A 24,954-nucleotide genomic window follows, 5' to 3' on the forward strand; every position below is an offset into this window, starting at 1 on the left:
TCCAGAATACGGCCCTTTATTTCACAATATCTACCTATACAGAAGGAAACATCGGGTATTCCTTGGTACCACACATTAAATTAATCAGATCTTATCACAACAGATGGACTCAAAGTATCAGAGACACTGGGCCAATTAGCAGATTAAAGGTTTCCGTATCAAATACATCTGTGCTATACCGATGCCATTTCTAAACAGAGAAAATGGGAAATCATTCAAAATATCTTTACTTCTCTTAGTGATGACCTAGGGGCCTAAGTCCCATCTTCCAATTATTTTAAATTTTCTCTTTTTTGCAACATAGGCCATGATCCAGTGGAGCACTTAGGAACATGCTTTATTTTAACATTCTGAATCACAGCTGTGAAATTGTACCTCGGGGCGTGTAAGTGCCCTTTTGTATCAAGACCAGAGTCTTTAAGTCCCAAATAATACACAGTTTCCAGCATCAGAAGTGAGTTGGTGAATCCAGTTAATAAGGAGGAATTTTATCTTTCAAAGTGTTTTGTGATATTCCATGCGAAGTACTGCAGTGACGATGACTTGACCACTTATTTTGCAGCTGTGCTCAGTAAACCGCCACGCCCAAGGGACAGATCCCTGCTGCACCGTACCAGAAACCTCCAAATTTCCACCAGTGAGATTCTATGCAAAAAAACGCATCCTTCCCTTCCTGTGAAACCTGACGAGGTCTGCGTCAAGATACATAAAGTTTTATGAACTCTCTGACTTTGGGCAGTGACCAACTCTAGTGCTGATGACAGAAAAATAGAGATTTGATGTCCCTACCGTGAAGAAAGTCTCTTCTTGCCTTACAGGCAGCGTGGTGGTACAGTAGACAACTTCCCAAAGACCACCTTGTGCCTCCCCCACCTCTCAGCTGAGGCCACTGACACATTTGCAACAGAAAATACCATCGGCGTTCCCGTCTGCTAGGTAGCTGCTGTGCTATTCTCACGGGTGGCTGCGCTTCAGCAGAACATAAAAGCATCTCTTCTGCCTCGGTGCAACATGCAAGGCTTCACGTAAGATGCTTTGAGATCCTCAGCTGGCAGGTGGCAGGAACGATTAGTCCGATTATCAGCTGTGGAGCCCCGACCGGCCCACAACGACCCGCGCGCTCCCCCCATCAAACGGCAGCGAGTGTCACCAGGCACGAGACAGATGGGTGCTGCAGGATCCCTCAGGAGGAAGGCTGGGGTGACTGGAGTAATCATCAAATGAAAGACCAGGACAACCATAAGTGGACATACATATATAATATGTACTGTGGCCATAGACGCATTTGCGCCATGAAGGAACATCAATTTTAGACCACAGAAAATGATCAAATCCCAGAATTTTTTAGTGCCCGGAGTCTGTCTACCTTGCTGGTAAAAAGAGAAGGAAACATTCAAATCTGGGTTGAATGAAGTGGTGCAGTTGTCAGATGTGCTATTATGTCTTCACTCTATTTCAGACAAGAAATGCAGAAGTATTCTTATATTTTGCACTATATGCTGCAGACAGAAAATTCTCCCAGAAGCGTTTTCTTGGTTTTGTACCCTTTCCCTCACTCTCTTCAGCTTCTCCAGTAGAGCCACCAGCATCAAAACACGGAGCTGAAGTACAGGCATGAATTTAGCAAGCAGAAAATCTCAAGCCCCCACAGGGATGGCACAATTCAGGCTTTCAGAGCAGATTGAGATAAGGCAGTGTAAGGAAAGCCCTGAACCTACCTAAATGCTCTCCATGTGGTTTTCAGTCCGTGGTCTGTAGATTTTTACAAGTCTGTGGATTTTTTTACTAGTCTGCAGAGTACTGCTAAGATATCGCCAAAAAGTACCTAAGAAAGTTAAGCCTGTTACCACTAAGCTTAAATTCACTACGGAGGAGGCTGAACGTCTGTAAGAAAACTACTGGGGGGTCCGCAAGTTGTTAGAAGTTGAAAACGATTGCTCCGGTTACAAAACCGGACTGCCAGTCGGTCTGCGCCGCGACTCAGTTCAAAATATTTACTCCCAAAATTCAAAGTATGTAGTGGTGTAAGAAAAGGAACCAACACGGGAGGGTGCACACCAGCAAAAATCAGCTGGCCCGTACGGAGTATGGAAGGGCTCCCTGATACTCCAGCTACAGGCACCCACAAACACTACATTAGGCTGTATTAATTATTGGCTTACTCAAGAGGCAAAGAATGAACCTGGGAAAGACAGGCAGATGAAGATGACAGTATCATCACCAGCTGGTTTTTCCTTTGCTAATGTTCCTGCTCACTAAAATTAAGATGCCGGCTAGAACTGGGCTTTTGAAAAGACTGAAATTATTAGCAAGACTCTGACAAAAGAAAAGTGTGCTCCCTGCATGCCTGTAATAAGGACTGGGCTGCTTGCAATTCAAATAATTTAAAAATAAAAGAAAAAAAAATCAGAGCACTATAAGACGGTGCTGCTGACCCCTCTGGTGTCGTCCCGGGTGGGGAATGCAGAAGGTCTACTCAGCAGTGTGCACGCAGGGCTCCCGCCCTGGGGATGGAGAAGGGGCCGTTTCAGAGCATGCATGTCACTCGGGTTGATTCGTTCAAGCCTTGTTCAGTGAGAACATCATCGGGGAGGTCCTACAATATTGTGGCTCCAGCAGCATCCGCACTCCTGGGGTCCTTCAGGCCAATGATGAAACTGTTGGTTCTCCTGGCCCCGTGGACAAGGGAGACCACTTTGACTCTATCCACTTGATGGCCCCTGGCTACAAGACACTCAATATCTTCTTCAGAAAACTCACCTGTAGGGATTTGAAAAGAGGAGTTTGTAGCTGAAACCACTGTTGCCTTTGATGCAAAGCTCTGTCCTAGCCCTGATGGGACCTCCAGTGTGAAGGAAGCTGCCCGCAGCCACTTCAGGTGTCCCAGCTAGGGCGAGCCAAGCTGCCGAGGAGGACCAGCACTTGCTGCTCCAAGGAGCCACCTCCCAGCTCTCGTCAGCAAAGGCCTTTCAGAGCTGGGCAGTGCCCTGCATGGTGGGGGAAATGAGAGGATCCAGAAGGCCGTTTAAAGATGTGGAAGATCCTCCTCTTTGGAAAAAGGGGAAAATATGTTGTTGGCACCTACTGTAGTTATTCTGCTTACAGAACACAAGGCAGTCCTCGCTCTTAAGAGCTTAATCACAAATAATAGTATTAACAGTTATCAATCAAAATAAGATGCAAGGCCATGATCAAAACAAACGATAGTAAAACAAGTTGCCAAATGACAAACTTTGTGATAAGCCTTCCAACTTCCCCTTCACGTATTTCTTAACCTTCCAGCCATCTACCTTAGGTTGCTTGCTTTTCTGCTTTTATTTTGTTTATTTGATGTTTTGTAATTTCTGCATGAACAGAAGTGCCTGAGGAGACAAAGCTGGGGATGCAGCTGGATAAACCGAACAGGCACACAAAACCCCCACAGTTATTTAAGCTATACACATTGCAGAAGTGTCTTAACACTGATCTTATTGATGCCAAATGTCCAAACCCACCAATTAGGATCTTTTGAAGTTTTGGATTTGTTTCAATCACATTCTATTTTCCAAGTCTGCAGGTCGCACTCGACAGACATTTTTAGATTTTCCGCTGGGAAGGCCTAGAAACTTTGGCTATTTTGTGTGAAATGAGAACTAAATTTCACTTACGGTTCACTCTGGTAAGGTATGGGGCTGTGTGAAAAACATCAAATAGACCAAGACTTGTAATGACAAGGACACGAGCTGGCAGCACATTCTCCAGAGTGTCAGCACTGATGCTGCATTTCCAGCACGCCAAGCTACAAGCCCTGTCATAAGCCTTGTCTTCTCCCCAGCTGGTGGAGTTACAGGACCCGGACTGGGAAGTGGAAGCATATCATTTATGGCAGTGGTAATAAAGCCTAGGAAGATCTGCTAGCTTTCAGGACCTGTCTGGGTGAAGCTGTGGTTGCAATCTTGTTTCTTTGGATAGCCTCAATGGCACCAGATCGCCAACAGGTTTTAACGACAGGATAAGGCTGCTACCAGGAGGTGAGCGGGGACAGAGGGAGAGCTGGGGAGCAGCACCTGGAGCAGCTTGGACAGGCGGTGTTGGAGGGGCTGCAGCGCATCCCCAAGACAAGAGGGAGAGGGCACGGTGCAGCAAGGGCTCCAAGCTCTGAAGAAGCTAGGCTGCTGCTTTTTATCTTCCCCAAAGCCCTCCGGACCCACTGGGGACCCTAGAACATGGTGAGCTGTGCGCTGGGCTGTCGCACTTCCACAGCAATGTGCTAAGAAAATCCTGCTCCTTTTCTAAACGTGCTCGATCTGTAGGCTGCACCACACCCAGTGTCCATACTCACTGTCAACCTGCAAGGTGTTGGACTGAAGCTGTGGGTGAAGTCGACCAAGTGACAAACTTTCACTCAGATTCTTGTTAAATGTTAAAACATTTACCAAAACCTGCAAGAGAATAAAAGATCTTCAATAATAAAAAAAAGTAAAGAGAATAGGAGCCAGCTTCCCAAGCATCCCTCTAATTGGTGGCTCCAACATCTGCAGATGCAGCAGGCAAAGAAGATTTTGAGCCGTTCACCAAACTGCATGAACTAATGCAGGGTTTTGCACACAGAGACCCTGGAAATACGGCCTGTATATTGCTGGTGGAAAAGCAGGACCTTTTCAGGCTTACATGGGCATTTTGTCACACAGTTCCAGCTAAATTAGGAGAGTTGTGTGTCTGGAACATGATGTCATCTCTAAATATATGCTTGTTACGGCCAAAAGCTCAGCACGTGACTTCTCCAAACAAAGCATTAGGAAGCCATGGCTGGCTTCAGTTTTACTCTGAATAATGCCTTCCAAAGGTAAGGAAAATGGGAGCCAATTTCAGCTGTGCCTTTCTTTTTAGCAATCCATTTCTGTTGTGCATGCAATCAAGCTATTGGCAAGTACTTCACCTCATTACAAATCACAGGTTAGGAGGAGCTGCCCAATTTACAGCAAGAGCTGAGCAGGGAGGATTTCAGTCGGGAATGCACTGAACGGAGCTTTTCATAGGGAAAAGGGCTACAGGGCTGCTGGTCTCCCTCAATTCTCTGAATACAAAATGCTCATATTTTTTCCCCAATGATCCTTAAGACTAGCTTTGAACAGGTATTAAAATGACACAAAACCATTACAGATTTTGCCAAGATGCTTTTCCTCTGCAATTATAAGCGGTGTCACCAGGAAAGGTGCAAAAGCAGTAAACCAGTAGGTCTTAGAGATCTGTAAAACTGAACGTGTGGAAGCGGTGATGTCAAAGACTGAACTGGTAATCCTGTGCCCACCGGTTTCTACACAGCCTGGGATGTTAGGGGGGGCAAGACTGCTCTGCAGCAGGGGACCCTACTCAGTGCTGAGCCCAACAGCTGCTCTGAGAGGGTGGTTGCCCGGACATGGCACCCACCTGAACGATGCCGCTCAAGGCTCTGTCCCCGTTGTTAGCTCCCAGACATAGGTACGTCCCGCACAGCCCCTCGGACGGTCTCACGATGGTGGGCAACAGGAAAGACAGCGGCCGTTTCCGAGGCTGAATGAGGTTTTGCTGCAGTTGAAGAAAACACACACGGAAGAATTTCAACAAGCCAGCTAAAGCTTTGCTGGTGCTCAGGCTGCACAGGTTAACTTCTTACTCTTTATGCTTCAGCCAGTAATTGCACTTGTGCAGTTTTACAAGGCTGACATCCTCACTGCTGTGATAATGCTCTCTGGTATTAGCAGGATCCATCCCGTCTCACGCTGTGGCTCTTTTACAGGAGGTATACAGGGCCTTTACCCACTTCTGAAGCACCAACCCAGCAAAGTGGGATGCTTTTACAATACATGGCAAGAAGAAACAACAAGGCAGCACTGGAAGCCACCAGTACTCATCTGTAATTATTTCTTTCCAAGACCTGAAGTTTTTTTTTTCCACTGTTACTTTAAACCTGCAGACCAGCAATTCATAAAGTGAGCCCTTAATTCAAGTCCACAGAAAAGGATGGTTCCTTTAAAGTGCATCTGGACTGCAGGGAAAACAGGTAGCCGAGACGTTCAGCCTCGTTGGATAAAACCGCATTACACTGATAACTGATATACATGAAGCCTTCTGTTTACTGTGTTGCAGGGACTCATATAATGAAAAAATAGGAGCTTTCTACAGACTGCTGTCTCTCGGTTATTAATAAGGCATAAAATAGCCTCCCTGTTGTGGAGATGAGAATAAAATTGGGAAAAAATGGTACAGACAGCTCAAATAAAGAATTTGTCATGTCATTCATTACCGGCCTGGGAATGGAGTGGTTTGTTGTTTTATTTTGCCAGGAGAAGTCCAACATCTGGCTGTTCAGGAGGACTCCAGAGGGTGTTATTATTCCACTGCCAAAGGGACGATTCAAAGAACTGAAAAGAAACACGAAGAAATCCCATAAAAACCCTCCCAGCGATTTTTGTACACCTTGAGGCTTTCAGGGCTCCAATTTTCTGTCCCATCTTGGCTTGACAGAGACTCTTCGGTAGTTCTTTAGGACCGGTTAGGTGTAAGGAGTGGAAGTCTCCCTGCACTTAGGAGCAGGAACCATGTGGGTGACAGCAGCTCTGTCCCTCCCTGTGTTTAAGGATTCCCCTCTAGGCGATGGATCTGTCTCCATAAGCCCCATCAGTCCTCAAATCTGGCCATCAGCTCTGGGAGCAGATTCAGGCCATTTCAGACATGTGGCACTGTGAGAAGGCTGTAGGATTGCACGGGGCAGAGCAGCACCAGCTCACACACCTCCACCTCGTCCTCCCCATTCCTCCTGTTGCAGCACTAATGGACACAGAGTAGCCCAACTGCACCAGGTCTGGTCCCATCCTGTCCTGCTGAACCTGCATTCTTCTCCCTGCTCCCACCCTCTGAGTACATTATGGAGGGAAGAAGTAAATCCTTTACCTTACAACCGCAACAATGAAGTCATCGGGTCCCATGACAAGGACCTGGCTAGCGGCGGGTCCACTCTCCACGGAGAAGTGAGGCATGCGGAGATCAGACGAGAAGGACTGGGAGTCATTGATCAGCTGGCGCAGAGAATTAGCTTCTGATTTACTTCAACAACAAGGGAGGGAAAGAGGAAAGAAAGCCATGAGCCTAGGAAGACGAGCATCTCTGGGTCTCTCTTTTAGATTGGATATTAAGAAAAATTTCTTTACTAAAAGAGTTGTGAAGCATTGGAACGGGCTGCCCAGGGCAGTGGTGGAGTCCCCATCCCTCAAGGCGTTCAAAAAACGTGTGGATGTGGCACTTGCGGACATGGTTTAGCAGGCATGGAGGCGTTGGGGTGACGGTTGGACTTGATGATCTTAGAGGTCTTTTCCAACCTTAATGATTCTATGATTCTCTGTGGGGGTACATCTACACAGCTACTGGCGGTGCCTCCCTGAGGGGGCTGGCACTGCGGACAGGGAGCTCCTTCGGTTCACCCAATGGAAGGAGACAAGATGGCTTGGTCCGCACAGAGCAGCAACGCCGTGGACCTCCCAGGCTCTGTCTGCAGTGGTGAACCCAAGCCTGGCCTCTTCCGCGTGCCTGGGTGTGCTGCAAAGACACCGAGCCCCACGGTGCGGACAGGAGAGCCAGAAACTGCATGTGTGGTCATGGCCATGTGGATGGCCATTCATCTGTCCTGCTGAGAAGGAATACTTAGAGGGGTGAGAAAGTGGAAGGAACCCTCAAGATCAAGGTGGCTCCAGGAAACCTCTGTGTCAGGACATCCCATGACTCATCCCTGGAGCCCTGCAGTATCAGCTGTGATCCTTGTAGAAGAGTGAGCCCTAGGAGGACACTCAAGAACTGACCTTTCCTCAGTAAAACAGAGGTAGAAAAACCTCAGGTTTCCCTGTGCACTGAAAAGAGCAAATCCAGGAATGATATCCAACCATGCATCTTGCAATTGTCAGCGTGCCTGTCAGCCTCAGACCTACCTCACCATGTCTTCTGCAGCGTGAGTGACGGACACATCATCAGACGGGTCTCCCAGGTTGCTAGCTAGACTCAGGGCTATTTTTAACGTCTAAATTGAACACACAAAGAAAAAACGAAAGAAAGCAGGAAAGAAAGAAAGAAAGAAAGAAAGAAAAACATTTAGGTAGCCCTGGAAATACAACTTTTGCTAGTCCAAACTGGAGGAGGTATTTGGTCTCCGGGCATGTTGGCTAAAGCCTATGAAGAAAAATGTATAAAAACCTGGTCCTGGGAATACCTCAGTGCCAAGGGCTGCCACATGTGGGTATGGGGACCAAAGGGCATCGGTCTGGCACAGCAAACAGTGTGCTGGGGGAGCTGAGCGCATCCAGCAGTGTTTGTACAAGGTGGAACACGCCTGGCAGGAGCCGACCAGCTGGCTCAGCCCAGCTCAGCGGCTCAGCTGCGTTGCCAGCTGGCAGGCAGGGTCACCACGATGCCACTTACTTTCTTCTTCTACTTCAGTACCTGAAGATGAATATAACAGTACCAGAAGAATACATTCAGGGTTTTACACAAGCCAATAATAACTTCCTGTATCAGTTAGTCTTTGATCCTATCAACAAAAAATTAGTTCCTCTGAATGCATATGGTGATGATATCGATCCAGAAACACTCATTTTTGCAGGATGACATTTTGGTGATGGTACTGCTTTTCAAATTGCCATTGGCAACACTGATGTCAATACGATGGAACAAATTGATAACTATAACAATGACACTGCACAGCCTGCGCAGCAGAGAAGTCACGGCTGGGATGACAGACATGCTAATCATGTAAACAGCATTTGGAGCAGAGACTACAAGCTTGGCCCTAATGCAGATACCGTTAATCATAAAATGCATTTACCAGAGAAACCAACCACCAGAGGCATGGAGAAGATAATTAGTGTTAAAGGGCTAAAACTTCCAGGCAGAGAGCTCTTGGCAAAAAGGCCAAGGAGTGATTTAGGAGAAATCTCAGATGGAGACCTGTTGAACCAATAGTCATTTTCAAAAGCAAAAAAATTCAAGAAGGAGAATGATGATGATGGTCAAGCACAAAAGAACGTCTCAACAATACAAAGCCTTGATTCTTCAGGGAATTTTGTCACTCAAGAAAGCTCTAACTCCCTGCCTAGAGTTAGAAATAAATTTGCTTCCTTTCTACAAAGGAAAAAAAAAGACAAGGATGCTGTAATTGTTCCAGGAACAAAAAGCAGGTTTTTCTGCAATGATGTAATTATGTTTGATGGTAGAGCAAAGAAGGATGACAGTGATCTAACTCAAGATGCTGAGCGGGACTGCCAGCAACAGGAAGTAAAACATGCAGCAGAATATGTTTCTCGATTTTCAGAAACTGAAAAATCAACAAGGACTATCTTTACACCTCCTGGAGAAACGCAGAAAAGTTGCTTCCAGTGGTTTAGCAGCCTCATAAATAATTCAGGAAATCCTGGTCCATCTCATACTGTATTTTCACAGCAACACCAACAGAGAAACAACTGTGTGGTATCCCAGGAAGATCTGATTAATGGGGTACAAACAGAGAGTGGGGCAGTATGTGGCGAACTGGAGGACGAATCCTCTCCCTTAACAGAACTGGAACAGTCATCACATTCTCAAAGGTCTTGTGAGCCATCAGAATGCAGTTTGGAGTCTTCAGAAGTACCTCAAGAGTCTAACATCAGTTCAGATGAAGAATCGGGCTCCAATTCAAAACTGACTGATGTTCAATGTACTCGGTCTGCAGTATTTTCTGCTGTTCAAACTGACAGGAAAAACGCTAACATAAAGACCAAAGTTCCTGGTTTATGTAAATCCAGTTACATAGGGTCACGTATTGTAACAAAGCTCAAGCCATTGATACCAGCTAAAGTAAGCAGATTCAGCAGGAAAATGTCACCTGTGCAGAAGAGAAATCACTGTGATGCTGAAAATACGCTGGGACTGCAAGCCACCATTAGTGAACTCCGGAAGAACTTCCACTTCAAAAGAGAGTATGAAAAACTTCCTTCTTGTAAAAAGTCAGATCTGTTGTCTCCAATCAAAGATAATATACAGCTCACTCCAGAAACAGAAGAAGAAATCTTCAATCATTTGGAACGTAGTCATGTTCAGAGAGCTGTATTTCCAATGAACCGTACAATGTGCACAAGACGATGCAGTTTTAATCACTGTCAAAATTTACCTTCTGGATATTTCATCAATATAGAAAAGATGCTTTGAAAATGGACTATATATTTTAGTCTGAGTGATTGATCATCTGTTTTATAAAAGCGTGAATTGAAAGGTACAGTTCTATACTAATGAATAAAAATCCTTCAGATACAAAAAAAAAAAAAAACACCCAAACGTGGCCAGCAGGTTGAGGGAAGTGATTCTGCCCCTTTACTCCGCTCTCGCAAGACCCCACCTGGAGTCCTACATCCAGCTCTGGAGCCCCCAACATAAGGAGGACATGGATGTGTTGGAGCGGGTCCAGAGAAGGGCCACGAAGATGATCCAAGGGCTGGAGCATCTCTCCTATGAGGACAGGCTGAGGGAGTTGGGGCTGTTCAGCCTGGAGAAGAGAAGGCTCCGGGGTGACCTTAGAGCAGCTGTCAGTGCCTGAAGGGGCCTCCAGGAAGGATGGAGAGGGGCTTTTCACAAGGGGGTGTAGTGACAGGACAAGGGGGAACGGCTGTAAACTAACAGAGGGCAGATTTAGATTAGATATTGGGAAGAAATTCTTCCCCATAAGGGTGGTGAGGCCCTGGCCCAGGTTGCCCAGAGAAGCTGTGGCTGCCCCCTCCCTGGCAGGGTTCAAGGCCAGGCTGGATGGAGCTCTGAGCACCCTGGGCTGGTGGAAGATGTTCCTGCTCATAGCAGGGGGGTTGGAACCAGATGAGCTTTAAGGTCCCTTCCAAACTTTACCATTCTATGATTCAATGAACTTCTAAGTCACTACCCTTTATCTGGAGGTTGCTGTTCCTAGCTGGGACTTGACAACCAACTCTTGGCCTGGTGCAAACACAGAGCAAACAGATTCATCCAAAACTTCCTGCAGAGAGCTCAGAAATAACGTAAATGAGTCAATCTTCTCTGCCTCGACTCAGGCCTAGCAGCGTGTAACACCTCCAGTTCTTGCGTTTTTGCTGAGAGGCAATAAATTCCAAGCACCCACTGTCCTGTCTGCTACAAGGTTACAGCCTTGCTTAAAACTCTGAACTCGTGAAACCCAGCTGTGGATCTGCTAAGCATCTAAGAACACAACTCTGCTTACACAGCAGGAAGCAGAGCACTCACTTGACTTCCTGGGAAGCTGCAATATTTTGGTAGGGCTGACAGCCCTAAATACTGGAAAAATCATGATCCAGACCACTGAGATCATGAGGTGGGCTAAAATGATTTAAAAAAATTATAAAGTGCTGGGTCAGTTCTCCTTGTCATCACCACGTCTAGGCTCTTGCTTGCAGCATCACATTGCTCACTCGCCTCGCGGTGCCCTAGCAATGCTCCGGTACGGCCAGGGCCACCGTAGCGTGAGAGGTGGAGGAAACAGATGGGACCACCCTCAGCTGCTGTGGGGTCATTCGGAAGAGATGATCGCACACAAGAGACGGGCAAAAGCCACAGTCTCTTCTTCTGAAAAGCTCTGCCTAAGCAAGAAAGAGCTCAGCTGAGCAGGAGCATCTGCACCTACCTGAGGCAGCAGCACAGCTGAGCAGTCTATTTGCTCATTCTCCTCCCGGAATTATCTACAAACATTTTTGTACAACCAAGGAATATACAAATTACTCTCCAGCAGCATAATAAATTCAGCCAAATGTCAAACCTCTTCTTACCTCTGCCATCCAGTGCAATGTATTTCCCCTGGATGCTTGACTCGTGATGTTAAAGCCCTCAAGGATGTTCAGCGCTGTGATCAGTGCAGGACCTGCATGTGGAGGTGGGGGGCTGAAAACAAGATGACCTGTGAAGGGAGGAAGAGAGGAATGAAGCTGCTTTTGTCAGATACTGTCCAGTTATAGTACCTTCCCATAAGGTAGTGTCCTTAGGGACAGGGAAACCTTTCCAGATTTGAGGGGAAATAAAAGAAAGCAACATGATTTGAAAAAAGATTTCCCCAAACAGTCCTGTTGTATCTTCCTGTTTCTTTACAACGCATGAAGGAAGCCCAAACAGGGATTGGTTTTTTACATCTGAAATTCAGGTCTTGTTGGTTGGCTGGTTGGTTTCTGGACTGCAGTATGGAAGGACTGAGACAAAATGGGTTTGCAACACTACAGCTATGAGGAGAGTAAATGCACGGATTTCTAGACAAGAACAACATTTTAGAAACTTTCTGCATACAGTAAGATGTCCTCCCTTGTAGTTCAACTTTGGGAACTGGCTTCAGACGTAGACGCTAGCCTATAGTCCAGCTTCTATCTAGACAGTGCATCAGTACGTGATCATGTTGCATCTTTGCACTCTAACGCTATCAAAATACCATCAGTCACCACCAAGGAAAAACCAGGCCCATTTCAAAGCGCATAAAACCCCCTGAACTGCCTACAAGGCATTAGTGTCAGCAGGCAACAGCAGGAAACCCCCTGGAGGGCTCTTCTGCAGACACCTCAGCGCAGCTTTGACTCCATCTCCTGTTAAACGCTGCTGCCACCTCTCGCCAGGTGAAGCAAACTTTTACCTGGAGTCGCCTGGCAACGGGTCAGGCGCTCACCTCGATAGACCGTATGGACGGGGTTCTCCACTGTGACACTGTAGTTGCTGAAGTCTTCCTCCACCAAGACTCCTCCGTAGCTGTGAACCTGCGTGGGAAGGCAAAGCAGTGCATGCTGAGCAAGCCGAGCCAAGGCTTTCTGCATTCCTCATGCTGGTCCAGGTGAACACATGCTGCATTCTCAAACAAATACCATTGAGGTCCCCGAGCCAAGTGCCAGGTTCCCCAGGATACCCCCAAAATCCGTGCTGTCGTGGCGTGGGTGGCCTGGCTCACCATTCGCCACTGCTGCAAGGCTCTGCAGTTCACCTCCGAAAGCTCACCCACCCCATGGGTGCTCTGAAGTCACTCTGCCTAGCCATGAGGACGGGGACTGGCACTGCCTCGCAGCCTCCCCTCCCCTGTGTGGCAAGGATAAGTACATTAAAGGTCACGAAGCATGTGAATACTACCAGGAAAAAAGATATATATGGATCCAGAATAGAAGGCACCTGGGTGTAGCAGGTTGCCATCACCAGAAATCTTTAGCATACAGTTCCCACCCTATTTCTAATTATTTCAGGTGATAGTGGGTCTGCTGTAGCCTTAGTCTTTCCATAAGACTCTCCTAGAAGTACAATTTACTGGGCTTGGTAACTTCCACGAACACAGTAAAGATGGGCAGTTCCCTCCACGGCAGGTCTTCTGTGGTTCAGTCTTGGTGGAGACAAGGTAGGACCGCCACAACTGCACTCTGCTGATCTTGAAATCCCCTGAGGCAGGTAATACTCTCAGGCAGTGTACAGGTGGTACTGTGCTCGTGGGTCAACTCCTTCCTTCCACCCAGGAGAAGCCACACAACCTGCTGAGAGGTTCTGCTGGGGCGAGTTGCTGCTATGAGCCCTCTGGATTTCCATCCAAAAATGGCCAAGAACAAATAACCTGTGCATGCTCTGATTTTTAAACTAGCCAGCGAACTTGGTAAGAAAACTTCTTCTCTGGCAGAAACGGATGAATCGCTGGAGCAGGAAAGCTAGAGCAGGGCGCGTTGTGGGAGGCAGCATGGCAAACCCCTCCAAAGCTGCAAAAGAAGATGCAGCCCCTACTTCAGATCCTTGTCCCCTTCCCAAAGCAGTCCAGGCCAGGCTGAACCCAGCAGCCGAGATGAGCAGACAGGATGAGATGAAAGCCCGGGAGAAGCAGCCGGGAGCGGGGCAGGAGGAGCCTGATGGCACAGAAAGGGGAGAAGCCCTGCTCAGCCACACGCTGCAGACACCATCTCACATTCCCCAGTGAGCACATTTTTGCACCTATGCCTCCCTGCCGCGGGACGGAAACAAAGCGTAGGGTGTTTTGGAGCTTGACTTGATTTCACCACGTCGACAGCCTCCCTTTGCTGGCACAATAAACACTATGGGAAGGCAGCACTTTGCACTGCAGCCGAAGCTGGAACTGCGCACTTCATCCCAGAGCTTGCCAAGGTCTTTGGTGTTGCAGCCCTGGGCCTTGCTCCTCCGTAGGGAGTTTGTGCTTCCCTGCGGCAGCCCTCAGGTCAGGGGAACAGGGTGATAAAGCAGGGTTTAGCTGAGGAGATGAATCACAAGCTTGGCACTTGTCCTGTTCCTCATTCTCCACCTCTGCTGTGGTCCGGGTGAACCGCAGGAGAAGATTTCCGAATACAGGGCTCACAAATGTCTCAGGCTTGAGCTGAATGAGCCCATTCCAGATTGCTGGTGACATGCTGAAGGTGCATCACTTGAACCAAATGGTAAGGACAAATGGTGCCACCAACCGCCGTGACGGCAGCTACACAGGTATAAAAGTTTTGGATTTTTTTACCAGAATAATTACTTTGTTTGTCGTTGCTATTTTTTTCCAGAGCACCTCTAACAACAGGAGTTAAACCAGGGCAACGCTAGGGGGGACCAAGCCTGTCTGATCCTCTGCTCACAAGGCTCACGGTTTTATTTTTAAACCATTTTCCTGGAGTCTGTATCTTAGTCCCATTAACAACAAAAACTTGCTTCTCAATGCACCTCTTGTTACGAGGAAGAAGGGGTTGTCGCTAATATTAACAAAGCCTGAGGGGAGGGTCTTGAAATTGAGATTTGTCTTCGACAAAACAGTCTGTCCTGGTTCCAGAGGAAATGGAGGTTTCACTTCTGCAGGCTGTGGAAGTGACCTGCGTGTCACTTATACCACTGCAGTGACAGGGGCAGGAAAGAAAAAGGAGGCTCCATGCATTTGTCCCCACCATTGTGCTGACACTTGGCTATGGCTGATCTCCAGGCTGTCACCTTAGGCAGGTGACATGGCAGGCGACCCCTGGCCCGGGCTGTGCCGTGTGGCCTGGGGCAGAGACAGGGACAGACGTGGCTCACCTCGGAGATGATCTCCTGGGTCAAGTTCCCGCTGTAGAAAGCTGACAGGCCTTCCACTCCCACCAACTCCAGGACGGCCGCGAGGTCCGGGCGCCTGACAAACATGCCAGGCAGTAAGGGCTGGCCGTCCGGCAGGAAGATCTCCCGGAATTTGTCAGAGTAGTTCAGCTCCTTCAGCTCGCTTACGGCTTTGGCTGTGGGTGAGAAGGGGAAGGACGTCCAGAAAAGCCAGGCTGCAGGAACGCGCAGGGGACCCGCAGTCACTGTGCGCCCGGCGGCGATGCTGGAGGCTTGGTGCTGCCTCTTGTCCCATTTCAGAACTGGAGGGAGGCTGGAGCGTGCGCCCATCAGAGCTGGGCAGGAAACCCACGGAAACCCCAGCACCCTTCCCTGGCTGGCCCTGGGCGGCTGCCCAGTGCGGGCTGCTCCAGCCTGTCCCAGACCAGCCCTGGGGAAGGGCTCCAGTTTCACTGCCACCACGCTCTCCCCTCGCAGACTGCGGCTCCCAACCCCATCCATCGCCAGGTCCGAAGAGCCCTAATTTCCCATGAATAACGACCTACCCCCCAGCTGCCTCGCACCCCAGCACAGTTGCCAGCATGCTCCTCCGTGCCGAGGAGCCACCCTTGGCTCCCCTTCGGGCACTCACCCAAATCACGTGTGACGTTAAAGCCCTCCTGGGCGACACCGGCCACGAGGCCCAGCAGCTCAGACCACGGGAGTCTGCCAAAGGAGAAAGGACAAGGAGAAACGTGCCTTGGGGGAGGGTGTTGCAGCAGGGCAGAGTCGGGGGAGAAAGCGCAGGGCTCTGCGGTCAGGGGGCTCCTGGAAGACCAGGCTGTGGGGCTGGAGGTGGCCAAAAGGAGCACCGAGCCTTCAGGGGGGGTTGTTTCTTTTTAGCAGGATCATCTCAGTGCTCCACGATGTGCACCAGAGAGGAATGTCACTGCAAGGACAGGGGATCGGGCATCTCTGCAGCACAATCTCAAGCCAGGCCCCGGCCCCAGGCACGTCATTCGGACCCCTCCCTCCCAGTCCCAACAGGGCACCAGACAGCCACAATTTGTAGGGTCCAGCTAAAGAGAGAGCGAAAATGCAGACAAGCATGAAAATGTTCTGCGCCTATTTCTAAGAGAACATTTGTCGTCCGTCCTGTTAGCCAAAATTTTGCTTGGCAGAAAACCTGACCAAGCTGAATTCTTTCTTTTGTTAAACAAAGTACCACAAAAATGAACATATTTTTCAACACAAGCCTCCAAGCACCCCTTAGCTAATGGTTTCAACTGGTGGCTGAGAACGTGGTCTGATGGCGAGGGCCCGTGTGCTCCCAGCTCGCCCGTGGGGACTCCAGGGCACAGCCTGCTCAGCACGAGGACAGCCCGCCTGCGCCAGCCTCGTGTCTTACCTCCCGTGCAACTGGTGCGCCTGGTGCACGCCTTGTATCATGCCTGGCACCCCCACGAGCAGACCTGGCTGTAAGATAGGAAGGACAAAAAGGAAGAGTAGTCTCCTTCCCGTGAGGACACGGGACATGGTCCCCAGCTGCAAATCAAGGAGATGCAAGTCATGGGAAGTGTCTGCATGGTCTTTAGGAGAGGGGAAGAGGTCTGTAGCAACACACTAAATTAGGGAATAAAAGTTTTTGAAAGGAAAGAGGCAAGTTCAATCCTGGTCTCTACCCTGTTTGGTCAGGAGAAATAACTCAGCAGAATGACGCGGGGTTGCGCTCCCTCCTGGCACTCTTGTTCTCCCGGCTCCCCACTGCCGGAGGGACATATGTCTCTGCCCCCCAAGCCTTGCAGGCTCCAGGCGTTTTGGGGCTGCCAAAGAAGTGTTTTCCCTGGACTCCCCACGTCTGTAGGACCTGGGATCTCCCATGGCAGGAGAGTCCTCCTGTCACTTCCCCCTCAGCCAGAGAGTTGCGGGGAGAGGAGAGCTGGAGCCATCAGCCAGCTACAGCCCTGGAGGGGTCAGCGTGGGATGCTGGTCCTCACCTTGGTGTCCTTCTGCAGGTCCCTCTCCAGCGGGATGCCCAGGGGAGCCACCTCACGGAAGTCGATCACCCAGCTCCTGTTCTTGCGGATGTCGTGGACCAGCATCACCCCACCCCTGCAGCGAGACGCGGGTCAGGGCACGGCTGTCCCCGCACCAGCCGCTGCTGCAAAGCCGAAGTGCAGAGCGTGGGTGCCACTGGGGCCGAGGCCAGTCCTGGCATGATGCCCCATCACAGCAGGTCACCGGCCTCAGCGGTGACCCAGGACAGGCCAGCAGTGCAGGGGAACGCTGCTGCCCTTCCCCGGAGAGCAGCTCAGGACAACCGAGCCAGGGCCGGCGTGGGACGCAGGCAGCCCCGGTGTTGAGCCTGCAGCGAGGCTGGATCTGTCCCTGCCAGCCCAGCTGAAGGGCCGCTGGCTCTGTTCCACTGCCAGGCTGGGGCTTTCTGGGTTTTTTTTTTTTAATCCGAGCAGTTTTGCAACAAAACAAGGTTTCTGCTTACAAGAGCAATCCATGGCACAGCCTGGAGAAGCTATCAGGTGTCAGTGTTTTATGCAACGCTCTCGAGACCTCCTGCAGAGCCGAGAGCACCAGGCTCCGGTGGCTGTCACCGCGGGGACAAGGGCTGGGAGGAGGCCACCCCTCACTGCCATGCCTCCCTGCCCGCTGCCCGGAGCCCGGCTCGGACCTCAGCCTCCTGCTGCAGCGGGAGCAGAGCTGACAGGGGGAAGCACTCAACCTCTGAAAGCATCGGGACTGAGCCCAGGGTGTGGCAAGCTCCTGGCGCACTCGCAGAGGGGCTTGGCAGCCTGTGGTCCCTTTTTCAACCCTCTCCAGACTGAGGTTTGGACTTTCTGGCAGCCACTATGGCAGACGCAGCTTTTCCCTCCCTGGGGGTCTCTGTCCCTCGCACAGGAAGGTTCCCCGTGGGACCGCCTGATGTCAGAGACAGAATCACAGAATCACAGAATGGCAGGGGTTGGCAGGGCCCTCTGTGGGTCACCCAGCCCAACCCCCTGCCCAAGCAGGGTCACCCAGAGCAGGCTGCACAGCACCGCGGCCAGGCGGGGCTGGAATATCTCCAGAGAAGGAGACTCCACAGCCTCCCTGGGCAGCCTGGGCCAGGGCTCCGGCACCCTCAGAGGGAAGAAGTTCTTCCTCGGGTTCAGCTGGAGCTTCCTCTGCCTCAGTTTGTGCCCATTGCCCCTTGTCCTGTCGCTGGGCACCACTGAAAAGAGTCTGGCCCCATCCTCCTGACCCCCACCCTGCAGATATTTAGAGGCATTTCTAAGGTCCCCTCTCAGCCTTCTCTTCTCCAGGCTGAACAAGCCCAGCTCCCTCAGCCTCTCCTCATAGGAGAGATGCTCCAGTCCCCTCACCATCCTCGCAGCCCTCCACTGGACTCTCTCCAGTAGCTCCTCATCTTTCTTGAAGTGGGGAGCCCAGAACTGGACACAGCACTGCAGATGAGGCCTCACTAGGGCAGAGCAGAGGGGAAGGAGAACCTCCCTCGACCTGCTGGCCACACTCCTCTTGATGCACCCCAGGACTCGGGCTACCATGAAGGCATGTCCCAGCTGGTGGGGAACCCACCTGCCTGGGGACAACAGCACGGTGGTGAGCCCTCGACACTTACCCGCCGATCCCTGACGTGTGGGGGTTGACGATTCCCGCGCAGAGGGCCGAGGCGATGGCTGCGTCTACCGAGGAGCCCTGCTTGTTGAGCACCTCTATGCCCAGCGCCGTGCAGCGGGCAGCGTCCGTGACCACGGCGCCGCGGTGGAAGATCTGCCGAGAGAGGAGAGCGGCTGTGCCCGGGCAGGGGTGCTGGGGCCGCCCAGATCTTCACCCAGCTCTAAGGGACCTGAAGCCCGAGGCCAGCGCCGAGGCTGTGGCTGGTCTGCATTTTCAGGTGCCTCCAAACGCCGGGGGGAGTCATGCGTCCCTTGGCACGTCCCTGCACCAGGGCAGCTGTGGCCACTCTGCGTGTAGCTGTGGCCATCAGCTCAGCCGGCTTTCAACGGCAGACATGCTAAGCTGGTGGGCCACATCTCACCCTGTCCTCTGCAACCCCAGAGCAGGGTCAGGCTAATCCTCAAGAGCAACGGGCGACGGCATGCTGCCCCTGCGCTGCAGCAACGCGGTCACTGGAAACGGGAGGCCGGCTGCCAAGCACGCAGCGTCCTCCCCAGTACCACGGCTTGGTTCCCATCCTTCCCTGGCGCCAGCGCTAACGCAGTCACAGGAAGTTATTCAAGGTTCACTTTAACCCCACGGTACAAATGGCAGCATCTCAGCACGAGCCAGCGCGGCCTCGGGAAGTGCAAGGCTGGAAGGGCTGCGGCAGGCTGTCGGGCAGGACTGGCCCTTCCAGCGGTGCCGCGGAAGGGGCTGCGTCGCACAGCCTCCTCCCAGCGCCAGCCGCAGGGCCAAGCTGCTCCGCTCCCAACGGCTGCGTTTCGCATGCCAGTGAGAGAGCAATAAATTAAAAAAAAAAAAAAAGAAATCTCTTTCAATCTCTTTCACGTGGACCCGCAGGCAGCTCTGCCCTGCTGGGTGGCACATGGAGAAGCTGATGGTGGCTACCGGCTGCCCCTCGGCCCTTCGCAGGCTGCAGCACTTGAGAGATGTCCTGCAGGAAGGTACGACCCCATGGCCACGCTGCCTTTGCTCTGCAATTTAGCACTGGTCTGTGGGGCAGGTTAGCAGCAGGTTCAGCTCTGGTTTTGGCTGTTTTCCTGCTTGGTGCTGGACGGACCCCTCCAGACGCGAGCCCGGGCATACAGATCCATAAAACTCTCTTCAAGGGAGAAGTACGAAAGACTTCTACTGCTTAACTACGAATTGCTTTCAGAAAGCATTCACATCTGGCTCAAACCACAGCTGGAGACTCAGCAGCGGGGCTGCCCGTTTGCCTCCAGCAACACCCCCAACCCTGCCAGGCACGGCCACGCGGGCAGGCGCTGAGAGCCCCGCTCGCCTCCCTGAGCACAACCCCCAGCCGCAGCAGAAGGCTTCTGAGACAATTTGGGGTGGAATCACACCTATTTTTGGAGCCGAAGCCTGACTGCAAAGCCATGTTTTGTCTTACCTGAGGGTCCCCAAAATAGATCTGCATGATCAGGGCCACCGTGACCCCCATGGCGAAGGTCAGGCAGGCAGTGATGATGACGGTCAGCCCATCCTGCCGGCAGCTGCAGTCTCCAGAAAAAGGGTCCTTGCTGGTCTCCCGGAGAGGGGACACGTCCCGGCTTCCCATCTCGGACGAGGACGAGGGCAGGCGCTGGAGACGTGCGGACTTCAGGAAGGAGTCCGGGTCTTTGTGGGCAGCAGGGAGAAAACAAGCGTTAGTGATTGAGCAACACGGGGCTCTTGTTGCAGTGTTTACCCAGTGCTAACGTTACACCGAGCCCCTTCCAGCAAGGCTATTACCTTCCTATTGATCCCAGCTCTCCAGAGACTTTCTGGCTCAGATGCTGCTTTAGGGCATTTTACTGATCCCTTCCTTTAGTTATTCCAAACTGACTTCCCTGGAGATTGAGAGGGGCAAAAAAACCTGAATTTTGCTCCATTTCAGTCCATTCGTCAGTCTTCGGTGATGGACCCACAGTTACTGCTCCGTTTGTTGGGGTTCTCAACACAGCACTGACTTGCAAACAGGTCTCTGAAATGCAGCAGGACTGAGGAAGAGGAAGTTAAGATATTAAAAAAATCCAGCAGCCTTATTTGGAGCTATGCTTGAGCTAAAGCACCTGAGCAATACAGAGGCGAAGCAAAACGTGTGGCCTGGGCACAGGAGATGCCTCTACGGAAGCAAGGCAAAGCGAGGGCAGAGAGGAGCAAACCTACAAACCGGAGGGCCTCGGGGCGTCCACCCGCTCTGATGGCACGAAAGGCTCGGCTTTAATTTCTTGCTTCCCCCATCCAGCTGACGAGGCCCACAGTGAAATCAAGCGGCTCGCCAAACGCCCAGCTCCGAGGTGGCAAACGCAACGGGGCAGGGTTTTGCTGGGCACCCGCCAGCCGGCCAGCAGCGCGCAGCAGGAGGAAGAAGTCTCTCTTCTGCTCTGAAAGATGCCTTGAATCTCTGCTTGCGTCAGCTGCCGCCTTGGCGGCGGGGACGACGCCGGCTGAGCGTGCTCTGCCTGTGCACGGGCGCTGCCGGGCACACGGAGCTGCCGGTGCAGCTGTGGGGACGTGCCCGTCCCTGGCGGGCACTGAACGGGACCAAGCGGCTCAGGGCATCATCCAGGACTCCGGGACGCATCTTTCCAGGGGCTGCCGAGAGCCGGCGGCTGCACTGCCCCACGCATCCATGGTGGGCAGAAGACGAGCACCAAGCGGGAAAGACAAGAAGCTGGTCCCTCCGCAGAGGGGGTGACCCCTGCGTTTGGGGGAAGGGAGCGAGCAGGCAGCCCCGCGTCCCCTGTCACCCCGCCGTGCCTCTCCGCCTGCTCGGGCTGGCAGCATCTCCCTGGGGACCGCCAGCCCCGTCCTCGCCATGGCATCACACAGACCTCCAGGGTGCAGCCGTCCTGGGGCCAGGCCGGGGGTTCATTCTAAGTTCACAGAATCACACAACCGCTAAGGTTGGGAAGGACCTCTAAGATCATCAGGTCCAACCGTCAGATCTCAGCGATGCTGCAACCAGGAGTAAACCCCCTGCAGCCAGGGAAGCCCCGTCGGGTGAACTGACTCTCACCCGTGCTGCGGCGATTTGGGAGCGCGACCGGGAACGGCTCAGCCCTCCCAGCCCGCGCCTCTGCGCCGCACAGAGCCCCTCACCGGCACGTCTGGTCTGCGGGAGCCCGGCCTGCAGCGTGCAGGAGGCCTGGCAGGGGGGCAATGGCTGGGGTGCTGCGGCGGGGGCCGCGACTGCCCTGGGAGGGAATGCTGGTTGGGGGGGGGGATGTCACACACAGCCCCCGGCATCCCCCCAGCGGGGCACCAGTGAGGAGAGCTGGGCTCCTCCGGCCGACCCCTCCAGGACGCCTGGTGACAGGCCAGCCCAGCGCCAGGGGACTCGAGCATCCAGGGAGCAGCCCTGGGAGGGGACAGGCCACAGCCCTCCGGGGTGGCCTCTCCCACCCACACAGCTGTCCCTTTGCCCTCCACCACCGAGAGCCCGCACGGCCTTGGGCACGTCCCCCGGTCTGCGACCACCGGTGCTGCACGGGGACAGCGGGGCCGTGCTCTGGGGACGGGAGCGGCTGGAAGGGCTCAGCTGGGAGCACAGAGGGCAAGGAGCCCATCCCACCACCACGGTCCACGCTTGAAAGGGACGCCACCAAACCCTACTTGGTGTCTGTGGGAGCTGTGAAGGAGACGTGGCTTCACGGAGAAACCTGTGCTTTGGGGAACCAGGGCCACCTCAGCTCTGGAGCCGTCGTGGAGGGGACAGCAGAGCCCAGAGCCGCTCGCGGGCTTGGGCAGGCGCTGCGCCGCGGGACTGATCAGCCCTTCGGGGGTCTGTCCCCAGCACCCACAGCACAACAGCAGCTTCCTCCTTTCAACGGCATCTTCTAGGTGGTAGAAACCAAACGTCCCAGTTCCCTCTGTTGCCGGTCTAGCAGTCTTGTTTAACTTCTTCATCAATGACCTGGATGAAGGGACAGAGTGTACCCTCAGCAAGTCAGCTGATGACACCAAACTGGGAGGAGTGGTGGACACACCGGCAGGCTGTGCTGCCATCCAGCGTGACCTGGACAGGCTGGAGAGTTGGGCAGAGAGGAACCTGATGAGGTTCAACAAGGGCAAGGGCAGGGTCCTGCACCTGGGGAGGAACAACCCCAGGCATCAGTACAGGCTGGGGCGGACCTGCTGGAGAGCAGCTCTGCGGAGAGGGACTGGGAGTGCTGGGGGACGACAGGGTGACCATGAGCCAGCAGCGTGCCCTGGCTGCCAAGAAGGCCAATGAGATCCCTGGGTGCATCAAGAGGAGTGGGGCCAGCAGGAAGAGGGAGGTTCTCCTTCCCCTCTACTCTGCCCTAGTGAGGCCCCATCTGCAGTGCTGTGTCCAGTGCTGGGCTCCCCAGTTCAAGAAAGATGAGGAGCTGCTGGAGAGAGTCCAGCGAAGGGCTACGAGGATGAGGAGGGGACTGGAGCATCTCTCCTATGAGGAGAGGCTGAGGGAGCTGGGCTTGTTCAGCCTGGAGAAGAGAAGGCTGAGAGGGGACCTTAGAAATGCCTCTAAATATCTGCAGGGTGGGTGTCAGGAGGACGGGGCCAGACTCTTTCCAGTGGTGCCCAGCGACAGGACAAGGGGCAACGGGCACAAACTGAAGCAGAGGAAGTTCCAGCTGAACATGAGGAAGAACTTCTTCCCTCTGAGGGTGACGGAGCCCTGGCCCAGGCTGCCCAGGGAGGCTGTGGAGTCTCCTTCTCTGGAGATATTCCAGCCCCGCCTGGCCGCGGTGCTGTGCAGCCTGCTCTGGGTGACCCTGCTTGGGCAGGGGGTTGGACTGGGTGACCCACAGAGGGCCCTGCCAACCCCGACCATTCTGGGGTTCTGTGAGACCCCGCAGCCAGAACCGCACCGAACCCTGCTCTCACGCGAGCTGAGCGCCTGTTCCCGCACGGAGCAGCTCGGCCCCGACACCGCGGGACGGCACCGGACGAGACGGGGCAGCGGGTCCGCGCCCGGCGCTGGCAGCGGGACGGGGCAGAGGGAGCGGGGCCCGCTGCGGCGCGGGTTTCGGGGCGACGGGGCAGAGACCTGTGAAGGGCAGCGTCGCTCGGAGAAACACAACGCGGGGAAAGCCAGAAACGTCCCCGCGAAGCGCTGCGGGGGGGAGCGATCAGCGGAGGGGGGGTGGCCCTCAAGGACCAAAGCACCCCCTCACTCCATGCCCGCCCCGCAAGGCCGGCGAGGGCCCGGGGAAGCCGAGGCCCGGCGTGGGGGCCGGGGGTCCGCGTCCCTCACCCGTGTCCTGCTCGCCCAGGAACGCGTCCTCCTCCCTCCGGGCGCGGGGGCCGCCCTCGGCCGCGCCGCCCGCCTCCTCCTCCGGCAGCCGCGGGAAGCTGGTGATGCTCATGTAGTCCACGGGCGAGCCGGCGGCCAGGGCCCGCTGCCGGCCGCCCGCTCCCCCCGCCTCCGCCGCCGCCATCGCCGCTGCCGAGCCGGAAGGGGCCGGGCCGGAGGAGCGGGCGGGGGCCGGGCCGGGGTCCCCCCAGCTCCACACGCTGGGCCGGAGCCGATGGAGGGGATCAGCCCTGGTCCCCTCAGACCCGGGGGGGGGATCAGCCCTGGTCCCCTCAGCCCTGGCCCCCTCAGCCCTGGTCCCCTCAGACCCGGGGGAGGGGGATCAGCCCTGGTCCCCTCAGCCCTGGCCCGCTCAGACCCGGGGGGGGGATCAGCCCTGGCCCCCTCAGCCCTGGCCCCCTCAGCCCAGGGGCGGCCGCTCTCCGTGATGGTCGGGCCCAGCCCCGTCCCGGGCGGCTGGAAGGGCTCTGCTGAGGGACCTACGTGGGCTCCAGCCAGGAGGCTCCCGGCCGCCCCTTGGCCCCTCACCACGGCGGCCAGGGGGGCCCAGCGCCCGTGGGACCCTGTCGCAGGGCGGCCGGGTGCGTCCTCCCTCCCCCCCAGCCAGCTCGGCCTCCCAACATGGGCCTGGTGCGTGGCCGGCCGGAGGGGACGGCTGGTGGCCATGGCATCCCTGCGGCACGGCAGGCTCCGGTCGATGTGCGGGTGACACCGGCCAGGCTCAGCCCCGGCCCAGTGGCACCGGCACATGTGTTGGGACGTAGCAGAGCCTAGGGCAGGCAGAGCCTGAGCTGGGGCCGCAGAACCGGCCGTGCTTGGGGCAAACCTGAGCCATGGTTCCCATCAGCTCCCATTTGGCAGAGTTCTGACTGAAATGCATGTAGGCCTGGACATTTCTGAAATGAGCCTGGCTGAAACATTTCATTTTTTCCCCCGACAGTTCTTTCATAGGT

At 53.8% G+C, this 24,954-nt stretch overlaps 1 protein-coding gene and 1 pseudogene across 3 annotated transcripts; one reads left to right on the forward strand and one right to left on the reverse strand.

Moving 5' to 3' along the window:
• On the reverse strand, positions 1-24,125 carry GGT7 (gamma-glutamyltransferase 7). Of its 3 annotated transcripts, XM_075438759.1 has the most exons (16): positions 20,873-22,394; positions 20,576-20,699; positions 20,111-20,337; positions 18,656-18,807; positions 17,019-17,133; positions 16,430-16,497; positions 15,674-15,747; positions 15,025-15,218; positions 12,665-12,752; positions 11,787-11,914; positions 7,941-8,029; positions 6,913-7,065; positions 6,266-6,383; positions 5,410-5,547; positions 4,322-4,421; positions 1-2,760 (listed from the first exon to the last, which is right to left on the reverse strand). In XM_075438759.1, the coding sequence occupies exons 2-16, from the start codon at positions 20,589-20,591 to the stop codon at positions 2,597-2,599; spliced, it is 1,824 nt and encodes a 607-aa protein (XP_075294874.1). In that variant the 5' UTR covers positions 20,592-20,699; positions 20,873-22,394; the 3' UTR covers positions 1-2,596. The 3 variants fall into 3 exon arrangements, with proteins under 3 accessions (XP_075294874.1, XP_075294873.1, XP_075294875.1); XM_075438758.1 differs by lacking the exons at positions 20,576-20,699; positions 20,873-22,394 and adding an exon at positions 23,942-24,125; XM_075438760.1 differs by lacking the exons at positions 20,576-20,699; positions 20,873-22,394 and adding an exon at positions 20,452-20,552.
• Positions 8,248-10,188, forward strand: LOC142363542 (exonuclease 1 pseudogene; annotated as a pseudogene).
• Positions 24,126-24,954: the final 829 nt, after the last annotated feature.

The sequence above is a fragment of the Opisthocomus hoazin genome, chromosome 18, assembly GCF_030867145.1.
Source record: "Opisthocomus hoazin isolate bOpiHoa1 chromosome 18, bOpiHoa1.hap1, whole genome shotgun sequence".
Lineage (NCBI taxonomy): Eukaryota > Metazoa > Chordata > Aves > Opisthocomiformes > Opisthocomidae > Opisthocomus > Opisthocomus hoazin.

Bases quoted from the DNA above. Each gene is read 5' to 3' on its own strand.
- GGT7 (XM_075438758.1), bottom strand. From the start codon at position 24,125: ATGGCGGCGGCGGAGGCGGGGGGAGCGGGCGGCCGGCAGCGGGCCCTG. The intron at 17,134-18,655 runs GTAAGTGTCGAG...GTCTCGCTGCAG, and splicing joins CACACGTCAGGGATCGGCGG to GGGTGGGGTGATGCTGGTCC. The intron at 8,030-11,786 runs GTAAGAAGAGGT...TGTTCAATTTAG, and splicing joins CATTGCACTGGATGGCAGAG to ACGTTAAAAATAGCCCTGAG.